This window comes from Conger conger, chromosome 16, assembly GCF_963514075.1.
Source record: "Conger conger chromosome 16, fConCon1.1, whole genome shotgun sequence".
NCBI classification, from domain to species: domain Eukaryota; kingdom Metazoa; phylum Chordata; class Actinopteri; order Anguilliformes; family Congridae; genus Conger; species Conger conger.
In genome coordinates, this window is record NC_083775.1 from 11,353,838 (window position 1) to 11,377,594 (window position 23,757).

Below are 23,757 nucleotides of genomic sequence, written 5' to 3' on the forward strand. Positions count from 1 at the left end.
ATAACATAAGCATGAAAGCGCCGCGTTTGTCTGATGATTATATGGTACGTGTTGTGATTACAAGATTTTTTTGTCCTCCTAAAAGAGGGAAGGGTCGTCTCCAAAAACAGTAGTCAAGGTAAACTATACAAACAGCGCAGGCTACACAGATTTTACGGAATCCTTCTCCACTGTGTAAGAGTGTTGAACATACAACCTCATTTTAAATATTTGCGGTTGTTTTATATTTTAAAACAAGCATAAAGTACCACATGTGATGTACCACAGCCATTGGGTCGCTGGTGCCGGAACCCCGAGGAGTCTTTACGTTCTCCGACCTGGTATCACGTGCCCGAGCTCTCGTTTGGAAGTTTGGAATCTCAGAACGAGAAGGAACCGCGGTGGATACAGACGCTCTCAATGGTGCAGCCAATTTGTTGATAATGGATACGATTTTCAGAATTCGCACGGCACAGATAACCTCGCGTGATTTCTTTCTTTTCATTTCACTCGCTTATGAGTTGATCTGGATCTACGTAAAATGTAAAGCAAGAAAGAAAAAGAAAAACCCATTGGGAGCGTGCAGATGGATTGCGATAAAAGACTGCTTCGCTTCGGGAGGGATTACTGTGCATTGCCACCAAACGCAATGGTTACAGGAACTTGTCACTCCACAACTGTAAGGTACATTTTGAATGACTGTTCTGCACTTCTTCGATTGGTGTTCATCAGTCAGTTGAGAGGTGACCGAACGTCTATCGTCCCCATTGTTTCATTCATGGCAAAAAATAAACATTTTCGTTTTTACGAAGTAAATATTTCCATTTAATTAACGGAATGTATGAGATTAATTTACATTAATGTTTTATGGTAGGCTACATTTTATTTTCGTGCTTTTTGTCTTATGATGCTATCGATGGATTCGTTTTAAAGATAAAGCCCGTATATCACGATGCTGTTTGACCCTCACCCGCGCTATTACAGGGCCCCATTGCCAGCCGCACTATCATGACTGATGACGAGGAGGTGACGGCACCTAAACCGGTATCGGATCATGGCCCGGGTCGGGGCGAAACCCTGAGGGATGACGAAGACGGGGGAAGAACTAGAATTCCTATTCCCGACCGGACTGCATTTCGGGAATCCGGCGGACGCGATCCAACCCCGGATCTGGTCTCGGATGACGAGGAGCAGGTTCCCTATCCTGCCGTCGCTCCCGTGGTCTTCTTCTGCGTTAAAAAGACCACGCGTCCTCGCAGCTGGTGTCTGATGGTGGTTTGTAACCCATATCCTTTGCGCTGCGCCTCGCACGCGCTGCTGTTCTAGCCTCATGCTGCAGTTTGTATTACGGTATTATCGCTTGGTGCGCCGAGAACGCCCGAGGGTGGATGTTGAAAATGAGTACTTGTACTTGATTGTAGTGTTCAGACAAGCAGGCATTTGATGGAGACTGCCTCTTCCATAAAAGCTTGATTCATTAATGCATATTATTTCTCGCTGCGATTTAAACGTGTATGCCACAGAGGGTTGCTATTTTATTTAACCATAGATCATGGATCACTTAAAAGTTCCTGCTGAGGTACAAGTTCAAGTACAACTGTTATTCATAAGTACAGAACAATTGATTTGAAATTTTACTAGGCCAAATCCAACTGCAAAGGAAAAAATAAAAGGCCTAATAAATGGATGGCCTAATAAATAATTATGTTCTCCGTGAAGAACACTGTCTGAGGAAGGTTGGTGGTTTTTAGCAGTGCATAATACTGTAGCTATAAAGGTAATTGGGTGCTTGCAATTAAGTGACAGTACTGTTATTCCTTTGCTGACTTAAGATGGTTGTGAATTGTTCCCATGTGAAATTTGTCCATTTGACTGACAAACGTAAAACAAGGAGAAATGGGGTCATACACAGTAAACTGTTCAGTGTTAATTAAACTCAGGGTTATACGAGTCCAAAAGTGCTCTAAATATTTTTTATCATCGGGTCTGGGGTGTCCCTGGCCAGACTTCATATGCACCTGTATATAGATTTGGGGAAATATTTATTAACATATATTGAAATTTAAAAGGGTTTCTGGTGGATGCCTTTGATCTTGGGTGGGGTGGGGTGGGGTGGGGTGGGAGGGGAGGGTATGACTGTATGGCAGAGATGGGGACTCGAGTCGCACAAACATGGGGTCCAGACTTGACTAGGACTCGTCCAAAAATTACTTGAGACTCGACTCGGACCCATCAGTAAGCACTCGTGAACAATAAGTGTCTGGAAAAGCCAAAAATAAATTAAAAGATGCGGGAGCAACCACGTCACACAGACAACAGACGTTTGAAAACTCATACGGAAAGGTCATTCAGTTTTTCAGCACCGGCTTCCTGTGGGAAGCTGTTACATTGGTGCTGTGTATCGGAATGGGAACAATTTGCAGTCAAAAGCTTCAGGGCACCAATGGAGGCAATTAAATTTAGCTTCATCCAGCACTGTCCATTGTAGATTGGTGGATGAGGATGCCTGCACAGCAAATAAATTATGTAATGCAATAATGAATAAATAAAATAAAAAGCTTCTACTACTGTGGGTATGTTGGCTGCAAGAGGAGGTTGCCGTAGCAACGTGGGCAGTTAGCCAGTGTGGGACTTTGCTGACATTTCAGGAGATCAGTAGTACAACCACACCGGCCCCTCCCCGGAAGCCTCCAGAAGGTTATGCGTCATGTGTGACAGGCAGATCGACAGCCAGCTGCCCCAGTTCTGTGACCACCGCTACCGTCCGTGGTCAAACTATGGTCGTTATGAAAGCGGTTATGCAGAATATATATAGTTCCTCTGAAAGTTCTGCGTTTTGTCGAGTGTGGTTTGTGTTTAACTGAGCTGTGTGATGGGAGAAGGAGCTCAATCTCACTCTAGGACAGGGGCTCGTGTTGAGTGTTGGGCCTGACTCTGTGTGATGGGAGAAGGAGCTTGGTCTCACTCTAGAACCAGGGGCTTGTGTTCAGTGTTGGGCCTGACTGTGTGACTTTCCCTTTGCACACGTGACCATACTCTCAATGCCCCTTCACACGGGCGGTCATGCTCAGTCGCTGTTAGGTAATTAGGTACCTTCTCACAGATTGTGTGGAAATATGCTGTTCTTTGAGGCAGTGGCTGTGCTAGGCTGTGCTGTTGTCACGGCAGTGTTTCTCAGCATGTTGTTCCTGGTGCCCTGTCGTTGCAGGCCTTGTCCTGTGGTGTTATTTGGTTGACTGGTCAAGTAATCAGAAGGTTGTCAGTTTGTGTATCTGTGTTTTTGCGTAAGTGTTGCATCGCATTCTTAGAAAATAAATGTTCCATTAAAATGAAGAGGTGAGGTTCTAACGAGAACTATAATGAATTCTCCCAGAAGTGCTCCTGCCCAGCTGTGTAAGTAGGTGGTATGCATACCTGCCCCAAATAAGCACCTCAGGCACATACCCAATTGACCCAGTTAGATAACCACTGCTGCTAACTTTAGTCAGCTGTTTTTTCCTGTGAACAACATTAAGTTCGAAAGAGAGAAAGAGGGTGCGGCCTGTAGTGTAGTAGTTAAGGTACATGACTGGAACCCGCAAGGTCGGTGGCTCGATCCCCGTTGTAGCCACAATAAGATCCGCACAGCCGTTGGGCCCTTGAGCAAGGCCCTTAACCCTGCATTGCTCCAGGTGGGATTGTCCCCTGCTTAGTCTAATCAATTGTAAGTGAAGCAAATTATTTAATGTATTTAACTCTCTTGGTTTTCTTTCTCAAAAAACACCAACACTGTCTGAAGCTGTCTTTATCTTGGGTGTCAGTAATAGACTGTGGACTCGGCACACAAAGCAATGATTTCACGTCTGCCGCAGTCTCCAGTCCGTGCTGAAAGAGACGCGTGGTGATTGACAGACAGCCAGGCCACTGGAGGGAGAGAAAACCACCTTAGCCAGGAGATTAGATAGCCAGGAGATTACTGGACAGAGGTGCCAAAAACTGCACAGATTATGGCTGCAGTGTTTGTGTTTGGATGTCATTGATTGATGTTGCATGGCCCCAATGCATACTTCTGCCTGAAAGAAGTACCGCCAATGCCTTTGACCTTCAGATTATGCTGAGTCTATTCAAATATGCATTGTAAAATGCAGACCTTATGTTTTAGCATTCATAGATGGGAAAAGACAAATCAGTATGGAAGCACCAAAGTTCCAGGACGTAGTTGTCCTTCTACAGGTTAGCCCCTCCCTGCTCCCTGCTTCCAGTCACTTAGGCTGTTGTCCTGTATGACTCTGTACTGTCAGGCTGTTGTCCTGTATGACTCTGTACTGTCAGCTGTTGTCCTGTATGACTCTGTACTGTCAGGCTGTTGTCCTGTATGACTCTGTACTGTCAGGCTGTTGTCCTGTATTCCTCTGTACTGTCAGGCTGTTGTCCTGTATGACATGTATGTGTTTGGCACACAGGGTTTCTCAGTATTGTCAGGCTGTTTTCATGCTGCTCTGTACTTCAAATGGTTTGATGTAATAAACATCAAGCGGCTCCAATTTAATATTCCATGAAATGAATATACATATTTGTAATTTATATTTTGAATCACAAAAGGTTTTACAAGGTTTGAAAATATATGCTGTTCCATTCGGGTTAAGCCTTCAAACAAAGTAATAAAATAAATAAGTACATTTGAATTCATATTAAATAATCCAAGCTCTGTCTAAACCATTTTCGAAATCATTTTCGGAGTTGTAACTGTAGAACTCTTTTGTAATGCTATCATGTACAGTAATATTATCAGTAAGAGCAGCACTGACAGAGAACAGGAATATTAGCAGTAAGAGTGACACTGACAGAGTTGGGCCGTGTGTTTTCACTGCACTTTGCTGGACCCAGTTCAGCAGGTCAGAGTTTGGTCAAAGGGCGCATCGGCACTCTGCCGCGCGGATGCACATTTGCACATCACCGTGGCGACCTAGAGCTGCGCTACCGTGATGTCACATTCTGAAGCTCACTCTGGCTTCACTGAGAATTAGCCCGACTGAGGTATCGCTAACACCCCGAGGGTCTCTTCTGCAGAACTTTGGAGAAGGAAAGGAGCACTGTGTTTCTCCATTATGTTTCTACTCCAAACAAGTGCTGCGCAATGTATATTGTAGTTTGTTTAGTGTAGTAAGAGTTACCGGCGCCATTTTGTCTTTAAAAAAAAAAAAAAAAAAAAAATGATTGTACCTGATGCTGCAGTAAACTACCAAGCACCAGAAGCCATGTGATATGCTTCTTAGAACAAACATCACTGATGTCTATTGGTGTTGGTAAGACAGGCAGCAAGGTTGTACAGCTTCTGTGTGATCATGTGATTTGTTTCTTTTCAATGACATGGAGGCTGCAAGGCTTTGCTGCTGATTGGCTGTGTTATCAATATATACAGATATCGGTGAGACTTTTTCTGGAAGCATTTCACATGACCTGTTTATGGTGGTGTTTCGTTTGGTGGTGTACTCCCACATCAGATAAGAAATAGGCCAACGATTGGCATAGTGGTGTTTATTCTTATTAAAAAAGATGTGTATCGTGCAGCCCTTTCATATTCTGCAGCTGAGTCAGAGCTTTGAGGCTCGATTGCCCCAGATACAGAAATATCCAGCATTCAGAGCAGCTGCAGAATATTCCGGCGTATTTCTGCTTGGTGGCCAGCGCAGTTACCCCACCAGCAGACTGTCTGTCCCACTTCCCCCCTGAACCTTGGGTCAGCCGGCTGCCAGCCTCAACTCCAGAAAACCTCGGCCTAAAGCACTTTGACACTGTTATAAGGTGCATATTGGCAATGTAAAACGCAGCCCAGTCTATGATTTTGTGTAGTAATTCCATTTTTTACAGTTGAACTCGAGTTCGGTAGACAACGTGACAGGGTGATATTATCACAGCAGGCACGGTAATAATAATAAGAGTCTTCAACTTGCTATTGCACCAGCTATAAGTATCAAATCTTAATTTCAGCCCCACAAATCCACAATCTGTAGTACTCCTACTGAGATAAATCAATCATTTATCAAGTGGTCATACTGATTTCTGCAGTGCTAGCAGCCTCAAAAATCCAGGTTAATCTCCGACTTTGAGTCTTTCAGCTAAGCACTTTCAGCTAACTAATTAATGTCAGCTGTCAATCTAGCTTGCTGTGTTCACTGCACCCCTTACCACTGTAGGGACTACAACTTCCACATTCCCACAGGAAAATTCTGCGACGTCCACCACGAATGACGTCTAACTTGGTTCAGCCAATCCCGTCATGGCGGGAGCAATAAACGGTCCCGTATAAGAGCAAGACACGTTCTTGGGATCTCTCTTCTGCTTCTTCTGTTCTTCTGCTTCTTCTCTTCGACGCACCCTTTTTGGCCATTCGCTTCAGCTCATCTGCTCCGAGACTCGGACAGAGGCTGAATGCTGCACAGCGCACTACCAGGCCTACGGACACACCCAGTTACCTCGAGGTAACTTCGTGGCCTATAGCGAGTGGAAACTGGTGTACGCGGAACGCTACATCAGTTTACCCCTGCAAAGCTCACCAAAGAACAACAGCAACGAACTTTTCCACCCGGAAAAGGGACCAACGAACATCCTTCCAGCAACCGAGCGGACCAGACAACAACGCGCGGCTAAGACGCCCCAGCCTGCGCATCTCTCCAGGACACACATTCACAGCAGCATCGCGGCTCCTACAAGGACAGCACGTCTTTTGGATCCAATGCGTATGGACTCCGTAAGAGAACAAACATTCAGGCATAGCCAGTGTTTAGTTTAGTCTTAACTGTTTTTGTGAATCTGTGTTTTGTTAGCTATATATGTACGTGAATTGATTCGCCGTCTTTTGCGCATATATAGAGTAAACTACGCAAGTAGTCTTCTCACAGCTAACAATAACTAACACACCCAGAACTCTAGCTTACCCAAGCTAGCTACTCCCACTTTTACCTTTCCTTTGTTCAAGCGAGACGCGCGCTCGCGCGCGCCACACACACGCACACACCCGTACCAAACTAAATTTCCTTACTAACTTCCCGTTAGTTTATCTGTTCTGTGTTTTACGTTTGTTTAATAAATATATTTTATTAAACCCCGGTGTCCGTTTTGGAATCACATAGACATGAGAGCCGAGTTAAAGCAGTCTTTCGAAGAACTTCCAACCTTCAGGTTATCGGTATGTTTAATCATTAATGGTTATTTTAATTATTAATTAAAATACTAAATTTGTGGTTAGATATTTCTGATAATAGTAATTTTATGAGACTGATTACTTTTTGCAGTTATACTGCTAATCAACGTTTAACTGGCGCCCCGGTTTCGTAGAGAGTAAAATCCCTGCGTTATTTGGCGGCCCGTGCGAGGACCCTACATAATTTGGAGTCCCGTGCGAGGACCCCTACACCACGTAGGGGGGTGGTGAAAGTAGTTCTGGGTAACATAGGAAAATAACACACTGGAGCTGATTCGGGAAAAGGCTGACAAGATAGAAACTGAAAAAATGGAAATAGTGATAAATTATACAATTTTGCATCACTGCCAGCCTGCTACACATGTACTAACGATCTTTAAGGCCGGTTATTTATTACACTTCACTAAAGATTACTAGATTGAGATTAGAATGTTCTGTAATAATATTGTCGTGACAACTGAGCCAGTGATGGGGTCAAAGTTCAATACACTGTACTGTATGGACAGCGCTGGGCACAACAACGATGGTGATGACATCAAATTGTCAGTCTCTGGAGTATAAACTAAAGGTTGTTGCAACCAACCAAATGTGATAACCGTCCAGTGGTGACGATCATACATTGCCTAACTATCTAGCTGTGAATGCGTTAGACTCCGGTCATCTATGGGGTGACATGGCTCAGGCAGTAAGAGCAGTCGTCTGGCAGTCGGAGGGTTGCCGGTTCGATCCCCCGCCTGGGCTGTGTCAAAGTGTCCCGGAGCAAGACACCTAACCCCCAAATGCTCCTGACAAGCTGTGAGTGTGAGCATGTAAGTGTGTGTATGAATGGGTGAATGAGAAGCATCAATTGTACAGCGCTTTCGATAAATGCCTGCTATTTACCATATATGTCCCCACACATACACTCAGTGAGCAATTTATTAGACTTATTTTTTAGACTTATTAAGTCTTCTGCTGTAGCCTATCCACATAGAGGTTTGATGTGTTGTGTGTTCAGAGATGTTCTATTGCATACCACTGTTGTAATGTGTGGTTATTTGTGTTACTGTCACCTTCATGTCAGCTTTGACCAGTCTGGGCCTTTTCCTCAGACCTTTCTCATTAATAAGTCGTTTCTGCCCACAGAACTGCTGCTCACTGGATGCTTTTTTTGTTTTTCGCACCATTCTCTGCAAACTGTAGGGACTGTTGTGTGTGAAAATCCCAGGAGATCAGCAGTTTCTGAGATACTCAAACCACCCTGTCTGGCGCCAGCAATCATTCCACGGTCAAAGTCACTGAAATCACATTGATTGATGAAGTATTTTTTGAGGTCATATATGTTCCAAATTAAAAAGAGTATACATGCTTAACCAATCTGTCAGAAGGTATATTTCAAATGATTAAGTTATAAACATTGATTGTAAAGTAAAAAACATGGTATTTTACCACATGTCACAGTAGAATGTGGGGGAAAAGTTTAAACTGCACAATTTTGGGGTTTGCATGAAGTAGGGGTTGTCTTTGGGTCAGTGGCTGTAGAAAACCACGATTCACACAGCTGTTGGGCCCTTGAGCAAGGCCCTTAACCCCACATTGCTCCAGGTGGGATTGTCCCCTGCTTAGTCTAATCAATTGTAAGTGAAACAAATTATTTAATGTATTTAACTCTCTTGGTTTTCTTTCTCAAAAAACACCAACACCAACTCGTGTCCCAGGATATAACTAACAACATGTTGCTGATGATGATTTTCTTCTGATGGCAGTGAAACCGTGACCAGTCTCTTAGTTCCTCCGGTGTAGAAATCTGTTTAATTTCCAACATCACAATATGTCCTCTCTGGGTCTTGTTTCACAGTTTGCGTGCTGGCAGACATCAGGCAAGGAAGAATGTGTAACATCTTAAAATGACGCTCTCACAAGCTTGCTCATGCCAAATATTAATTTCAGATGCATAAGCAAAAAAAAGCAAAAGAACAGAAAAACATGACAGCCAAAGTCCCAGTCCCCACTAACCACTATATCTACACCCTGCAGCTTTTCAGCATAAAACATGTATTTGTTTTCAGTAGAAATATCCTGCAATACATTGAATAATACATTTGCATATATAGAAGCAGTCCAAATATGTTTTGCAATTCTGCCAATATATTGCCATCTTTACACAATACCACATTCTTCTGGTTAGATTCAGATGCATTATATACAATACATTTTTTAATCCTGCTATATCTTGATGTAATTTGTATGTGTCATAAAATGTTTAATGTGTTATTGTTAATCTTCAATTGTACAGAAACTGACGAATGAAAAATGGCACTCTGTGTATGTTGAAATATATTTTTACTGCATAAGGAGTGGCCAGGGCGAGAGAATAGTCATGTAGTAGTCAGTAAGCTAGTCAGGTAGCAATGCAGATTAGTTGCAGTATTGTCCGCTGCCCAGTGTAAAAGTGCATGTTTATGAGCGTAACTGTTCCTGTGCGTATCTTCTCCATTTTGAGCGGACGATGACTGTTCCGCGGTAAACAGTAGCAGAGTGGCTGGTCTGATTCATGCATGATGTTGCCCATCCTATTTTAGACACAGTCGTTTTGGCGGTTTGTTTATCTGCACGTTTTCATCCTTCACACGAGCCGTAAACGTGCCCCAGGTCCATCATACGAGGACAGTGTGAGATTAGAGACCGGATTACAGGAAATTACAGCCCTCGGGAAATTCAGCCGAAGTGTTTACATTTGGATCTAACGTGTTTATCTAATTATCTATGCACGTGTGCCGCTTTGTACTGGCTAGATTTGTACAGCAGCATTTTAATTAAATGGTAAATGGTTGGAATTTATATAGCGCCTTTATCGAAAGCGCTGTACAATTGATGCTTCTCATTCACCCATTCATACACACACTCACACACCGACGGCGATTGGATGCCATGCAAGGCACCGACCAGCTTGTCAGGAGCATTTAGGGGTTGGGTGTCTTGCTCAGGGACACTTTGACGCAGCCTGGGCGGGGGATCAAACCAGCAACCCTCCGACTGCCAGACGACTGCTCTTACTGCCTGAGCCATGTCACCCCTAGGAGGCACGCAGATCAAGGCCGACACTCATTAGTGAAACCCAAAGCTATAGCTTTCAGATGTGTATGTGGGTAATGTGAGAATTTAATCTTACTCCTTCCAAGATCAATTCATGTGATGTTTTTTGTTTCGGCTAGCAGAAATGAGTCACCACATCTGTGTATTTATTTAGGCCTATGCTTCCTGTATCTTGTTTAAAACGGCAGGTTTGGGATTTTGTCAAGAATTGAAATTGCAAAAAGTATTGTTTAGGCAGCAACTTTGAATGTGATTGAGCTACAGGATTTTAAGGGAGAGAAAAATGCCCTGAACTATTGGCAAAAAATGTGTTTTAATGGTTTGTGTGGCCTCCTTTGGCTTTTGCCAAGCAAGTGATTTTTATAACCTTGTTAGCAGACAGGAAGTTTAATACGATTTCACTTATGTGGGCACTGATGAATTGGTACATGTAGAAGAATGCCTTTAATGTATCCCTTAATTGCTTTATTTGATAACATATTAAATATTAAATGCTCTTTTTCAGGAGGCAATAGCTTAATGCAGCAAAAAAAAGCGAAAGAACAGAAAAGCATGGCAGCCAGTCCCAGTCCCAGTCCCCACTAACCACTATATCTACACCCTGCAGCTTTTCAGCATAAAACATGTATTTGTTTAAATATTAAATGCTCTTTTTCAGGAGGCAATAGCTTAATGCAGGTAATTGGTTTGTTTCCATAACGGCTGTTGGCCTGAACAGGACAGAATGATGGCTCAGGGAAGGTCAAAGGTCCTCTAGACCTCAGTGTAAAGGGGAGGGAAGAATACCCATTTTATTTAATTCATTCCAAAATCATTATACATTGTGGGTGGTCTGTATTAAATAAAGAGAGGTGGGGAAGGTTCTACTAATGAATATTTCAGTGCATTTAAAGGGATGAAATATGACAGGTTCTGTGTTGTGAATGTGGAATGGCTACAGGATGTTCTTATTTAAAGCACATTTAAACTGGGTCATTTTCTTGAAGAGTGGCAGTTTGAGTCCTGATAAACAAGGCTGCATCAATTCTGCCCTGTTGGTGTAAACCAGTTGGAGCCTGTCAGTGTGGAGTGAAGACGCCTGATTAATTAGTTCAGTTCTTAAACTAGGGGTCGCCAAAAACTTTTGTGGGGTCGCCAAATGATTTGTTTCTTCAGTCGGAAATTAGCCTGTTTTTACGCCAGGTGAAACAACGAACAATAAAATGTAAATCTGCCTTTTTCTCATTCCTACGCGCTGTTAAGAGAAGAGAGAGAGAAAAAGTTATCTGTCTTTCAATGGCTCTGGTTTAGTATGGGCTACTGGTCCTCCGATATAAACAATGTAACTATCTGTTCCCACTACGCAAACTCAAACTCAACTTCTTCCCGGTTTTTAAAAAATAAAACAAACGACATAGTTTACTAGCCACGTTTCTTGCGTTACTCGCCGCGATAACTTGCATGGAAAATGGACAGGTGGCTGCTAAAAAAATCTGATAAAAGCTCAGAAGTGCCATCAACCAGTCTAGTCTTCCGCGATCCTCAGATGGGACAAGTCTACAGGCCGGTGAGAATAAAAAAGAAACACCAACGAGGCATCGCCACTATCAGAAAGAATTTCTGAAATATGGATTCATGTGCCAAGTTAAAAATGAGTTCGACCACCCACAATGTGTAATTTGCGGTGATGTTCTGGAAAATGAGAGTTCAAAACCTGTCAAAATGAAACGACATCTCGAAAGCCGACATCCCGATGATCCTTCTCATTAACATAGCCTATGTATGTTATTAAAGAAAATAAACCAGAGGAAGAAACGAAAATAAATAAAGTGAGATCGTTATAGCCGTGTTTCTGTCTCTCTCCGCCTCCAGATTAGCTGCTCTAGTGTTGTGACTCTTGGCTCCCGTTTTAGATCTGGACTGGATCTGATGATTTGTGCATTTTTTAAATCGTGATTGCTTTGTTTGTACCGGTTCTTGTTAGTTTTTTATAAATTGTTGTAGCCTAGGCTATTTCTTACATTGCCTTATTCGTTTTTGCTTGATTGACAGTTGTTAACATGGGTTTGGAATGGGTTTTGGGAAAGTGGGGTCGCCAGACCTCTCCAGTATTTTTTGTGGGGTCACCAGACAAAAAGAACCACTGAATTAGTTATGTAATTCAGTGCAGTGCTCTCTGTGTGCCTTCCTGCAGACAGCAGAGATTTACATGGCTGAGTGCATTAGATCACCTGAAAACCTTGATTTCAGACTCCATGAAAGGAGCACGGGGCAGCCAAGGCTAAAGGCCTGGCGTTATCTCCCTTAGTCAGATACAACGGCCCTCTACCTGCGTTCATCGTCAGTGGGCATCTGTGTTCATCTTCCCCCTTTCCTCTGAGCGTCTGTGTTCATCTTCCCCCTTCCCTCTGAGTGTGTTCATCTTCCCCCTTCCCTCTTTTCCCCTCTGTTTTTCTCATTTTTGAGGTTTAATTTTCAGACATACGGTAATGCTCTCACTTCCAGGATGAGTGGCTTAGCCATGTCCTCTCCACACTTTGTTTTTTGGAAGCAGGATTTTTCCCAGCTTTGGCCTGCTGCTTAACTGACCCATAACTTCTGGAAATACACACTACACCGATGACATTTGATGTCTAAATGTCACATTCACCTAAAAATGATCCCTAAACACAAACAATTCAGGTGCAGATATCACACCTAGAGTTGGTAGTTGGTCATGATGTGGTCCATCATATGCCATCCTGCAGCACAAATCAAAATGGTTGTCTTTGACCTCAATAATAATTTCCCAGAAAATGTTAAAAAAATTGTAATAAATGTAATAAATAAATGGTTGGCATTCATATACTGCCTTTATCCATACATTACATTATTTTGTATCATAGATTCTCAGTAAATGAGGCCAGGTTTATTACAGTTTTTTACAATCACTTTGACACTACCTTGAGGTCATTTTTCAGAACTATAGACACCAAACTCAAAACGGATAATCTTTCTAAACATCAATTGCTTGGGTACAATATACATAAACCAAAAATCATTTGTTCGTTGAACCAAATCACTTGTTCACAATGATACAACTTAACATTCAAAGTATTAGCATTTCACAATCAGATATACACATTAAATGTGAAAATACTGTCTTTTCATTCATTACAACACATCTAACTACCGATGTATCCAACTACTCAAAATGATAAATAACTGAAACATTACTCCTAAAACATAGTTTTATGGAAAAAGATTACTTGTAACAACATTCCATGTTTAGATCATATCACGAATGTTTTAGGATAAATTAATCGATTGACACCTTTTACTTTGGAACAGGATCAATTTTACAACATTATCATTGAATGTAATATTGCATCACCATCCTTTGTCACAGAGGTTGAGCTGTTTTGAGCTGGTGGTCAAATGACTGATGATTGATTTTACATGGTGGTAAGAGCAGGAGTAAGGATGTGTATCCACCTGCGACAACATAGCGACAACATGGAGCAGTCACATTTAAATTTACAGGCTGTCACATTACAATGTTTTACAATGACTTCGACCCTAATCTCACAAGCTTCTGCTCAATTTTCTAAACCTTAGATGCAACACTTAATGGTAAGCACTTGTAACACAGCCCATTTGCCTGTTCAAGACCTGCCTTGTGCATTCATATCTTTGAAGAAATCTTGCACTTCCAAACGTATTGGTTCAAATTCCTCATTTTTCATGAAATGCTATAGGAACATTTGTTTAGATCGCCCACACAAAAGATACCTATAGCTTTACTTTTTAGTTGTTTACTGTATACTTGAGATATGTTTCAGTATGGTCTTTTTGTGGTTCTAAATAAAGGGAATAGTGGAAACAGTAGAAGAGAGTGGAATCATTGAAAAAAAAATCTGAATACTGTGTGTGTGTGTATATATATATATATATATATATATATATATATATATATATATATATATATATATATATACATACATACAGTAATTATAACACACTATGGGTTTGTTTCACAGTTAATGTTGTTTTTTTTTTAATTTTTTTTTTACAATTGCAAACAAGCATCTTGTGGCCTTGTTTCTCGTCTCGTCTCTCTGAAGGAGTACTTGTCGTCTGCCATTTCATTAACCACCTCCACCTCCTCTTCCTCCTCACTGCTTGATCTCTATTCTCACATGGATCATATGACTGCTCCATGTTGTCGCTATGTTGTTGCAGATGGACCACATCCTTACTCCTACTCTACCACTACTCCATGATCTAAACATGGAATGTTGTTGCGAGTAATCCGTTTCCATAAAACTATGCTTTAGCAGGAACGTTGCAGTTATTTATCTTTTTGAGTAGTTGGATACATTGGTAGTTAGATGTGTTGTAATGAACGAAAACACAGTATTTTCTAATTTAATGTGTGTATTTAATTTTGAAATTAAATACACGTAGGCTTGCTGAGGTGTCGGTGGGTTGTCTCTTGTGGTTGTCCTTGACTCCTGTGCACGTGGTTCGAGTACATGAGCATGCTGGTCATCCTCCTGAACTGTGTGACCCTGGGAATGTTCCAGCCCTGTGAGTTCAAATGGTCCACCATCCTGCAGGTGAGTTTGTGTCTGTGTGTGTGTGTGTGAGTGGGTGTGTGTGTCTTGTCTGTGTGTGAGTGTGTGTCTGCGTGTGTGTGTGTTTCTGCGTGTGTGTGTGTGTGTGTGTGTCTGTGTGTCTGTGTGTCTGTCTATCTGTCTGTCTGTCTGTCTGTCTGTCTGTCTGTCTGTCTATGCGTGAGCGTGTGCGTGCGTGAGTGTGTGTGCGTTTGTGTTGGTATGTGTATGTATGTTTGTCTGTGCATGCGTGAGTGTGTGTGCGTTTGTGTTGGTATGTGTATGTATGTTTGTCTGTGCATGCGTGTGTGTGTCTGCGCTTGTCTGTGTGTCTTTCGGCGTGTGTCTGCGCATGTGTGAGTATGTGTCTGCGTGAGTGTATGTACGTGTGCGTGTCTGCGTGAGTGCATATGTGTGTCTGCGAGTGTGTGTGTGTGCGTGCGTGTGTGTCTGCATAAGGGTGTGTCTGTGTGTGTCTGTCTGTGCGTGTGTGTGTCTGTCTGTGCGTGGGTGTGTGTCTGTATGCGTGAGTTTGTGTGTGTGTTTGCCTGTGCGTGCGTGAGTGTGTGTGTATGCATGTGTGTCTGTGCATAAGGGTGTGTCTGTGTGTGTGTGTCTGTCTGTGCGTGTATGTGTCTGTCTGTGCGCAAGTGTGTGTGTGTGTATCTGTCTGCGTGTGTCTGTGTGCATGAGTGTGTGTCTGTGCATGAGTGTGTATGTGTATGTGTGTGCGTGAGTATGCGTGTGTGTGGATGTGTATGTCTGCGTGAGTGTGTGTGTCTAGAGTGTGTGTAGAATCTCTCCCCACCTTCAAGCGCAAGCTGAAGACACACCTCTTCAAGCAGCACCTCTCCCCCTCCCTCCCTACCTCCCTGTGAACCTTAATTGTTGTCTCTGTGACTTGCTTTGTGTATCGGTATTTTTAGTTGGCTAGGTAAGCAGTGTTTGGATAATTAACTTGGGTCACTTTTGCTCTGTTTTGTTTGTTTCTTTGTTCCAAAAAAAAAAGCGCACTTATCCCTGGTTATGGGTATGCACTCTGGATAAGAGCGTCTGCCAAATGCCTGTAATGTAATGTCTGTCTGTGCGTGAGTATGCGTGTGTGGGGATGTGTATGTCTGCGTGAGTGTGTGTGTGTCTATGCATGTCTGTGCATGCGTAAGTGTGTGTGTGTTTTTCTGTACATGAGTGTGTGTAGTGGTAGAGGGTTGGGTTCACCTTTGTCTATGTGTAATTGTGAAGGGGGGATGCTTATACCTGTGTATTTTTTTGTGCGTGGGGGGGGGGGGGGGGTTAATTTCATGTGTAATTGTTGATGGTTTGGAGGTACACTTACTGTCGACTGTCTTTGTTTAGCTTTGGAGATTAATTTGAAATTTATGTCTTTGACAATTTAAGGTTAAATGCTATCACCATTCATTCGTAAAATAATTTTGTAGAAGCACATTGTAATACAGAGAAATGCACTCTAAATAGAAATACCATATGCCTCTATGAGCAGTGCACCTGACTGGATTTAGACTGGACTCCCTCAGGTGAATGGGAGAGATTGTGTTGCTGAATGTAACCAACCAGAGCAAATTCTTGCCCTTAAATCTGCTTCCAGCACACACGAGGCTCATTGCAGGTGCCAGCGGGACCCGGCAACGTGTGTGGATTCTGTAATCAGCGTGTGTGGCTTCTGTAATCAGTGTCTGGTTTCTGTAAGCAGTGTGTATGGGTTCTGTCATCCGTGTATGTGGGTTCTGTAATCAGTGTGTGTATATTCTGTAATCCGTGTGTGTGGGTTCTGTAATCAGTGTGTGTATATTCTGTAATCAGTGTGTGTGGGTTCTGTAATCAGTGTGTGTGGGTTCTGTAATCAGCGTGTGTGGGTTCTGTAATCAGCGTGTATGGGGTCTGTAATCAGCGTGTATGGGTTCTGTAATCAGCATGTGTGGGTTCTGTAATCAGTGTGTGTGGGTTCTGTAATCCATGTGTGGGTTCTGTAATCAGCGTGTGTGGATTCTGTAATCAGCATGTGTGGGTTCTGTAATCAGCATGTATGGGTTCTGTAATCAGCGTGTGTGGGTTCTGTAATCAGTGTGTGTGGGTTCTGTAATCCATGTGTGGGTTCTGTAATCAGCGTGTGTGGATTCTGTAATCAGCGTGTGTGGGTTCTGTAATCAGTGTGTGTGGGTACTGTAATCCGTGTATGTGGGTTCTGTAATCAGCATGTGTGGGTTCTGTAACCAGCGTGTAAGCGACAGCATGTTCAACAGATCAGTCTTTTCCCAGAAGCCTCTGCAGTCACCATGCCATGGTTGCTCATTCCGTATTTCATGCAAAAACAATGTTCCTGTGTTACTACTTTTGTGTTACCTTCAACACATTTTGTGTGAGACTTACTACTTTTGCGTGACAACTATACAATATATGTGTTACAAAGGGAGACTGTGTTAAAAGTAGCAGATAATGTGTTGTCCTTAACTAGATGTGGAGGTGTGTTGAAAAAATGACACATTATGTGTAGTTGTTTTTAACAAATCATCTTTTAGACTGTGTAATAGGCTGGGGAGATGCTGTTTGATTGTAGCATTGCCACTGCAGCCTGTTTAATGTGGCTCCAGGTGATCCTTTGTGTCTGACTTTGCTCTTTCCACAGGTTTTTGATGACTTCATTTTTGCTTTCTTTGCTGTGGAGATGGTCCTCAAAATGTTGGCGCTAGGGATTTTCGGGTCTAAATGTTACCTGGGCGACCCATGGAACTGGCTGGACTTCTTCATCGTCGTGGCCGGGTCAGTACATCTCTCTGACTCTCTTCACACACACACTCTCACACATGCATAAGTGTATATCCATACGTGCAAACACAGATGCACACATCCACCAATACTCTCACATATAAATCCAGTCCTCCACACATACACCGACACGTAATTGAATGCATGCATGCATACACTCGCAAGTAAATGGATACATACACTCACAAGCCAAAACACACACACACACACACACACACACACACACACACACAGACACGTACACACATGCGCATGTAAATATGCCCACATGCTCGCAGTCCATTCTTTAAATGCTCTGGCCTCCCTGTAAACTGCCCCAGCGTTATCTGAACACTGGGTTGGAAAAATGAATATTCACATATGGAGTAATATTCACACGATGCATTACATTAGCATTCTTAATAGCGCTCGCGTTAGGCCAACTCTAATGTGAAGTGGAGCCGGCGGTCTCCAGGGAGACGGAGCTGAAACTCGCCCAGGGAAGTGACCCAGTTTTCCGCCATTTCTCCCTCACAGCAGCAGCTGTAGCCTTTCCCCCGCCTGTCACCCGCTGCCCCATCACTCACTCACCAATCAATCAATCAATCCGCTGCCAAACAGTGCACTGGATTGCGGCATGAAGACGTATGGGAGCTTATGATTTGATGGGAAGGCTAATGGTGCGCCGCGGTGGGCTAACACGCTCTCTGGAGTCAGCGCTGAGCAGCAGGGCTCCACAGGGCCTGTTCATGGGAAACAGCCTCAGCAGCCTAGACCACACCCAGTTATTGTACAGAATATATTTTACCCCAGTGAGTGAATTAAAATTAATGACAGCAACAGTAATAATGCACTTTCTATCACTTAAATCAAGTCAAAGGGGCACATTGGGCCACTTGGGGCAAAAGGGGCAGGTACTCGGGCACCTGGAGTTACCCCCTCTGCGTGTGCCTGCTTGTGTTCCCCCAGAGGGGGTGAGGGGGACGGCAGGCCCGGCCTGCTCGCCCTGGTGGGGGTGATTTACGGCGAAGCACCGGAACATACCGCAACGTCGCCCTAACTTCAGCAAGTCTGGCGTTTGGTCCATGAGGCTTCCCAGTCTGACAGAACACAATGTTCTTTCAGCTTCTGCCATTACATTCACGCTCAGGCCTTCAGTGTTCCCCTCATCCTGAGCGACTCGCTCCGCTTGCATTCCTTCAACATACAAACCGTTTATAGAGCTGCGTGTTCACTCACGCAGTTTGGGTTAAGTACCTGTGCTTGGAGGGTACGGTGGCAATCCCCCAGCTGCTAATCCATCCATCCATCCATTATCTTAACCCGCTTATCCTGAACAGGGTCGCAGGGGGGCTGGAGCCTATCCCAGCATACATTGGGCGAAAGGCAGGAATACACCCTGGACAGGTCGCCAGTCCATCACAGGGCACACACACCATTCACTCACACACTCATACCTATGGGCAATTTAGACTCTCCAATCAGCCTAACCTGCATGTCTTTGGACTGTGGGAGGAAACCAGAGTATCCGGAGGAAACCCACGCAGACCCGGGGAGAACATGCAAACTCCGCACAGAGAGGCCCTGGCCGACGGGGATTCGCACCCAGGACCTCCTTGCTGTGAGGCGGCAGTGCTGCCCACTGCACCATCCGTGCCGCCCCAGCTGCTAATCAAACACCTTAAATCAACCTCTCTCTCTCTCACTCTCTCTGTCTCTCTCTCTCACACTCACACTCACACTCACACTCACACTCACACTCACACTCACACTCACACTCTCACTCTCTCACTCTCTCATTCATGTTTTCTCTCACTCTCACACTCACTCCTTGTCTCTCTCTCATGTTCCCTCTCTCTCTCATGTTCTCTCTCTCTCTCTCATTTAATTTTTTTCTTATGTTGATGAAACATTGTGGTGTTGCCGGGACTCACACATTCCCTGAAAAGCTTATTTTATGTGTTTTTGTGCATGGTGAAACTGAAAGGCTGTTAAAAAGTTTTACACCAAAACATTTTACTGAAATAAGGTTGCAGTTGCACTTAGTTCAGATGCTTTCTCAAAAAGTCAATTCAAAATTCAAACTCAAATGTAATAATGATGAGGTGAAAATATGCAGAGGCTTCTGCAGTCGCCAGTGAAACTGTGTTTGTCTTTGGACGATCATTATAATTTAAACATCAGCTTAATACTTAACTTCGGGCAATATGTAGGACTGCTGTTTTATGAAGGTACAGGACAATTTGCTGGAATACAGAGCCAAAACAACAGAAAAGTCTTTTTCTGTACTGTACTATTTCATAATTGTAATTGGCTGCATAAAGATCTTTACTCATTACCTTTTGAGTGTAAATACATTTTTACTGCCAAAATAATAAGCAGAGGGAATGGGATCACTCCTTTCAGGGAAGGGAATATCTCAGAAGTGAAATTATAATCAAGATGATTATAACTATGATACAGCCTTTATCATACCTAGTACTATGATTGTCATAATAGCAGCCTTTGGATCTGATGATAATACTGTGTTATGGAGTAGCTAAGTGGACAGATTAAGAGATAGACTTGTTATATTGATGTAATGTAAGCCAGTCATAAGTAACATTTGGTCTCTTGCGCTGGTCAGCTTGCTGACTTCCCCCTCCTGGAGCATACATTGTTAGCCCCCTCTCCCACACATGTCTGTGGGGGAGAGCTAGAGAAGGATTCTTAGAGGCGCCTTCTTGGGCCCTGGGGGCCCCCTTTTCTCACATTCCTGACAGGTTAGAGCACAGGGATATTGGAGATGGTATAAATATGTTTCATGATAATCCCAGGTCAGAATATAGTAAGGTTTGGTGTTATTCTGATTGGTTCAGTGCGACTGGTGTAATTTTTGTAACAGTCTACCTTTGATAGCATAACCATTCAGGAGCCTGGGCAAAAGCTGTCTTTGTAGAAGCCATGTGTTTTAGCCCCCTGCCTGGTGGCCTGGCTGTAAATTATAGATGGGTGACTCACTTTTAGGGTCAAGAACTAAGGCCTGGATTTCGGAGATAGGGAGAAGAAACCAAACAGTCTGGGGTGTGTCCTTTCCTTTCATTCACCCAAATCAGGTTTATTCAAAAGGTATATTACCATGAGAGGCACAAATACATATTTACAGCATAATGCAGTTATCATGAAAACTCCCAACTACAGCATTCATAGATATGATGAGGCGGCCTGTAGCATAGTGGTTAAGGTCAGGAAGGGCTGCCATTTGTGAGGGGCCTGAGAGCTGGGGTTTCTGATCAATGTTGTTTAGACTACATTGTGGGGAGTTAAGATGTATGAGTGGTCCAAGGCCAGTTGGGTCATGGGAAAAGAATGCTCCAGAACATTGGTGACCTCCCTGTGACCCCATACCTGGTCACTTCCAAGGGGGAAGACTCCGGACAATGCCACAGTGCCCACATTTGGGCACTGCTGCCATTACACCGGTGACTGTTCTCCTAGATTAAATATTCAAAACTGCTATTAAGATTACATTACATTATTGGCATTTGGCAGACGCTCTTATCCAGAGCGACGTACAGTTGATTAGACTAAGCAGGAGACAATCCTCCCCTGGAGCAATGCAGGGTTAAGGGCCTTGCTCAAGGGCCCAACGGCTGTGCAGATCTTATTGTGGCTACACCAGGATTAGAACCACCGACCTTGCATATCCCAGTCCTTTACCTTAACCACTACGCTACAGGCCGCTACAGATAGTACATAGACCCGGTAACACCTTGAAAACATTGCCCATGTGATCCTTGTATTATTGCATTCAGTCTCATGTAATAGTAACAGGAATTGCATGTAAAATGGATAATCAGGAGGGAAGTTTCATGATAACTGCAACATAATAAAACATAAGGGTAATCTGTTTGGTATGGATGTGATCTGATAAAATCAAGGAATCGGATGAGATACATTTCATACCAAATGGAATTTAATAAAGTATAGTTTCAGTAACTCAAGGGAAAACCTGCATGTCCTCTCTTGGTAATCATCTCATTTTCCCTACTTAACAACCCCCACCAGATTTGACCACCCCTCCAGGTTGATTTATGGCACTGCCGCCTGGTTCCAAACGTATGATTTGGCATAAAAGCAAGGGAGACAGACCAATCTGGGAAGATCGTATTCGACGTCCCACACAGCACATTGTACGTGTGTGTAAGTATCAGGAAGATCGTATTCGACTTCCCACACAACATGTCTTGTGTATGTATCTATGTATGTGTAGCAGCGGAAGATCGTATTCGACTTTCCACACGGCATATTCTATACTCTGTGTTTGTGTGTAGTCCAAGCAGGCTAGGTATGATTATTTACTCTATCTCTATTCTTAATTTGTGTATTTTGTAATTGATTGTGATATTCTAAAGCGAATAACCTACCTGTCTGCGAATAAACTATTTTGTTTGTAACTTGCGTGATCTCCATGACTCTAATTCATCTTGTACCTTTTCAGCCTAAATTACAACTGAATACTCAGGGAGAAATGGTGGCTAGAGACCGACCGATCGGCGGTACACCTGTGGTAGTTCTAAGCTGTGAGGCCAGCAAGTCTCTGTCAATTAAAGGGTCGGGGACACACGGCTCTTGTGATTTGGTGCGAAGGGAACCCATGGGCGTTACGGCGCTGGTTCCTGCCAAATTAATTAATTAATTAACCAGTTAATGCTATGCTGACCTGGGCTCGCAACTATCATGGCAGGTTTGCATGTATTGTGTTGACTGGACCCTCAGCCTCTGAGTTCTCCACCAAACTGAGATTTCAGCAGTAATGCTAATCCCGGGAGCATCTATTGAGTAATGGTGGCGCAGGTGTAATCACTCCCGAGGTCCGCGTAATTGTGCTCTGTTCTTGTACGGAGGATAATAATTAACCCTACTAATGTTCTCCCAGCAACGCCAGAAGGACAAGCATGCAAAACCCCCTTCGGCCCCCGCTAAATTCCGTCATTGGGTTAGCATGGGGTTTTACAGTAACATGGAGTGCCATTTGTTTTGGAGAGCAGAGGTTAATATGTTGCTGTTTTGAAATTCTCTTCAGTGTACTCTCACCAGGGGAAGCCCTGCAGGTTTGTGAAACAGGAAGTGATGTCAGCTGGATTGGCAGTCCTTGCCTTGTGATTGGTTGGACTCATGCTGCGCTGTGCTTCTCTCCAGGATGTTGGAGTACTCGCTGGGAGGCCACAACGCCACATCAGCCATCCGCACCGTTCGTGTGCTCCGCCCCCTCCGCGCCATCAACAGAGTCCCCAGTGAGTGACCGCCATGGCACACACACGCACACGCACACACACACACACACGCGCACACACACACAGACTACACACTACACACTACACACACACCACACACACACCACACTACGCAACGCACGCACACACACACACACACACACACACACACACTCACAGAGACTACATGGACTACACACACACATACACATACACACACAGACTACACACACACACACACACACACACACACACAGACTACACACTACACACACGCATGCACACACACACACACACACACACACACACACAGACTACACACGCACACCTGCACACGCACACACACACACACAGACTATGCACACACCCACACAGACTTCACACTACACGCACACAGACACACACACTACACTACACGCACACGTGCACAGACACACACACACACTACACACACTACACAAACACATGCACAGACTGGGACTGGGACAACTGGGAATGTCTGGCGGAGGTCCCTGTTCGCGAGGTCTTCAACTCTCACCTCCGGAAGAACTTCTCACGCATCCCGGGGGAGGCTGGGGACATGGAGTCCGAGTAGGCCATGTTCAAAGCCTCCATTGCAGAGGCGGCAAGCAGGAGCTGTGGCCAGAAGGTCATCGGTGCCTGTCGGGGCGGCAACCCAAGAACCCGCTGGTGGACACCAGCGGTGAGGGAGGCCGTCAAACTAAAGAAGGAGGCCTTTCGGGCTTGGCTGGGCCGGTGGTCCCCTGAAGCAGCAGACAGGTACTGGGTGGCCAGAAGGGCTGCAGGTTCGGCAGTCGCTGAAGCAAAAACCCGGGTATAGGTGGAGTTCGGGAGGCTATGGAGAAGGACTTTCGCTTGGCCTCGAGGAAGTTCTGGCAAACCAACCAACGACTCAGAAAGGGAAAGC

The 23,757-nt window shown here is 44.0% G+C and overlaps 1 protein-coding gene across 1 annotated transcript in view; it reads left to right on the forward strand.

Moving 5' to 3' along the window:
* The first annotated feature begins 385 nt into the window (after positions 1-385).
* LOC133115261 (voltage-dependent T-type calcium channel subunit alpha-1H-like) overlaps positions 386-23,757 on the forward strand; it is a 62,423-nt gene continuing 39,051 nt past the window's right edge. The window contains 5 exon segments of the mRNA XM_061225072.1: positions 386-663; positions 964-1,265; positions 14,718-14,814; positions 17,456-17,589; positions 22,756-22,850. Coding sequence (XP_061081056.1) covers positions 988-1,265; positions 14,718-14,814; positions 17,456-17,589; positions 22,756-22,850 — 604 coding nt within the window. The 5' untranslated portion in view covers positions 386-663; positions 964-987.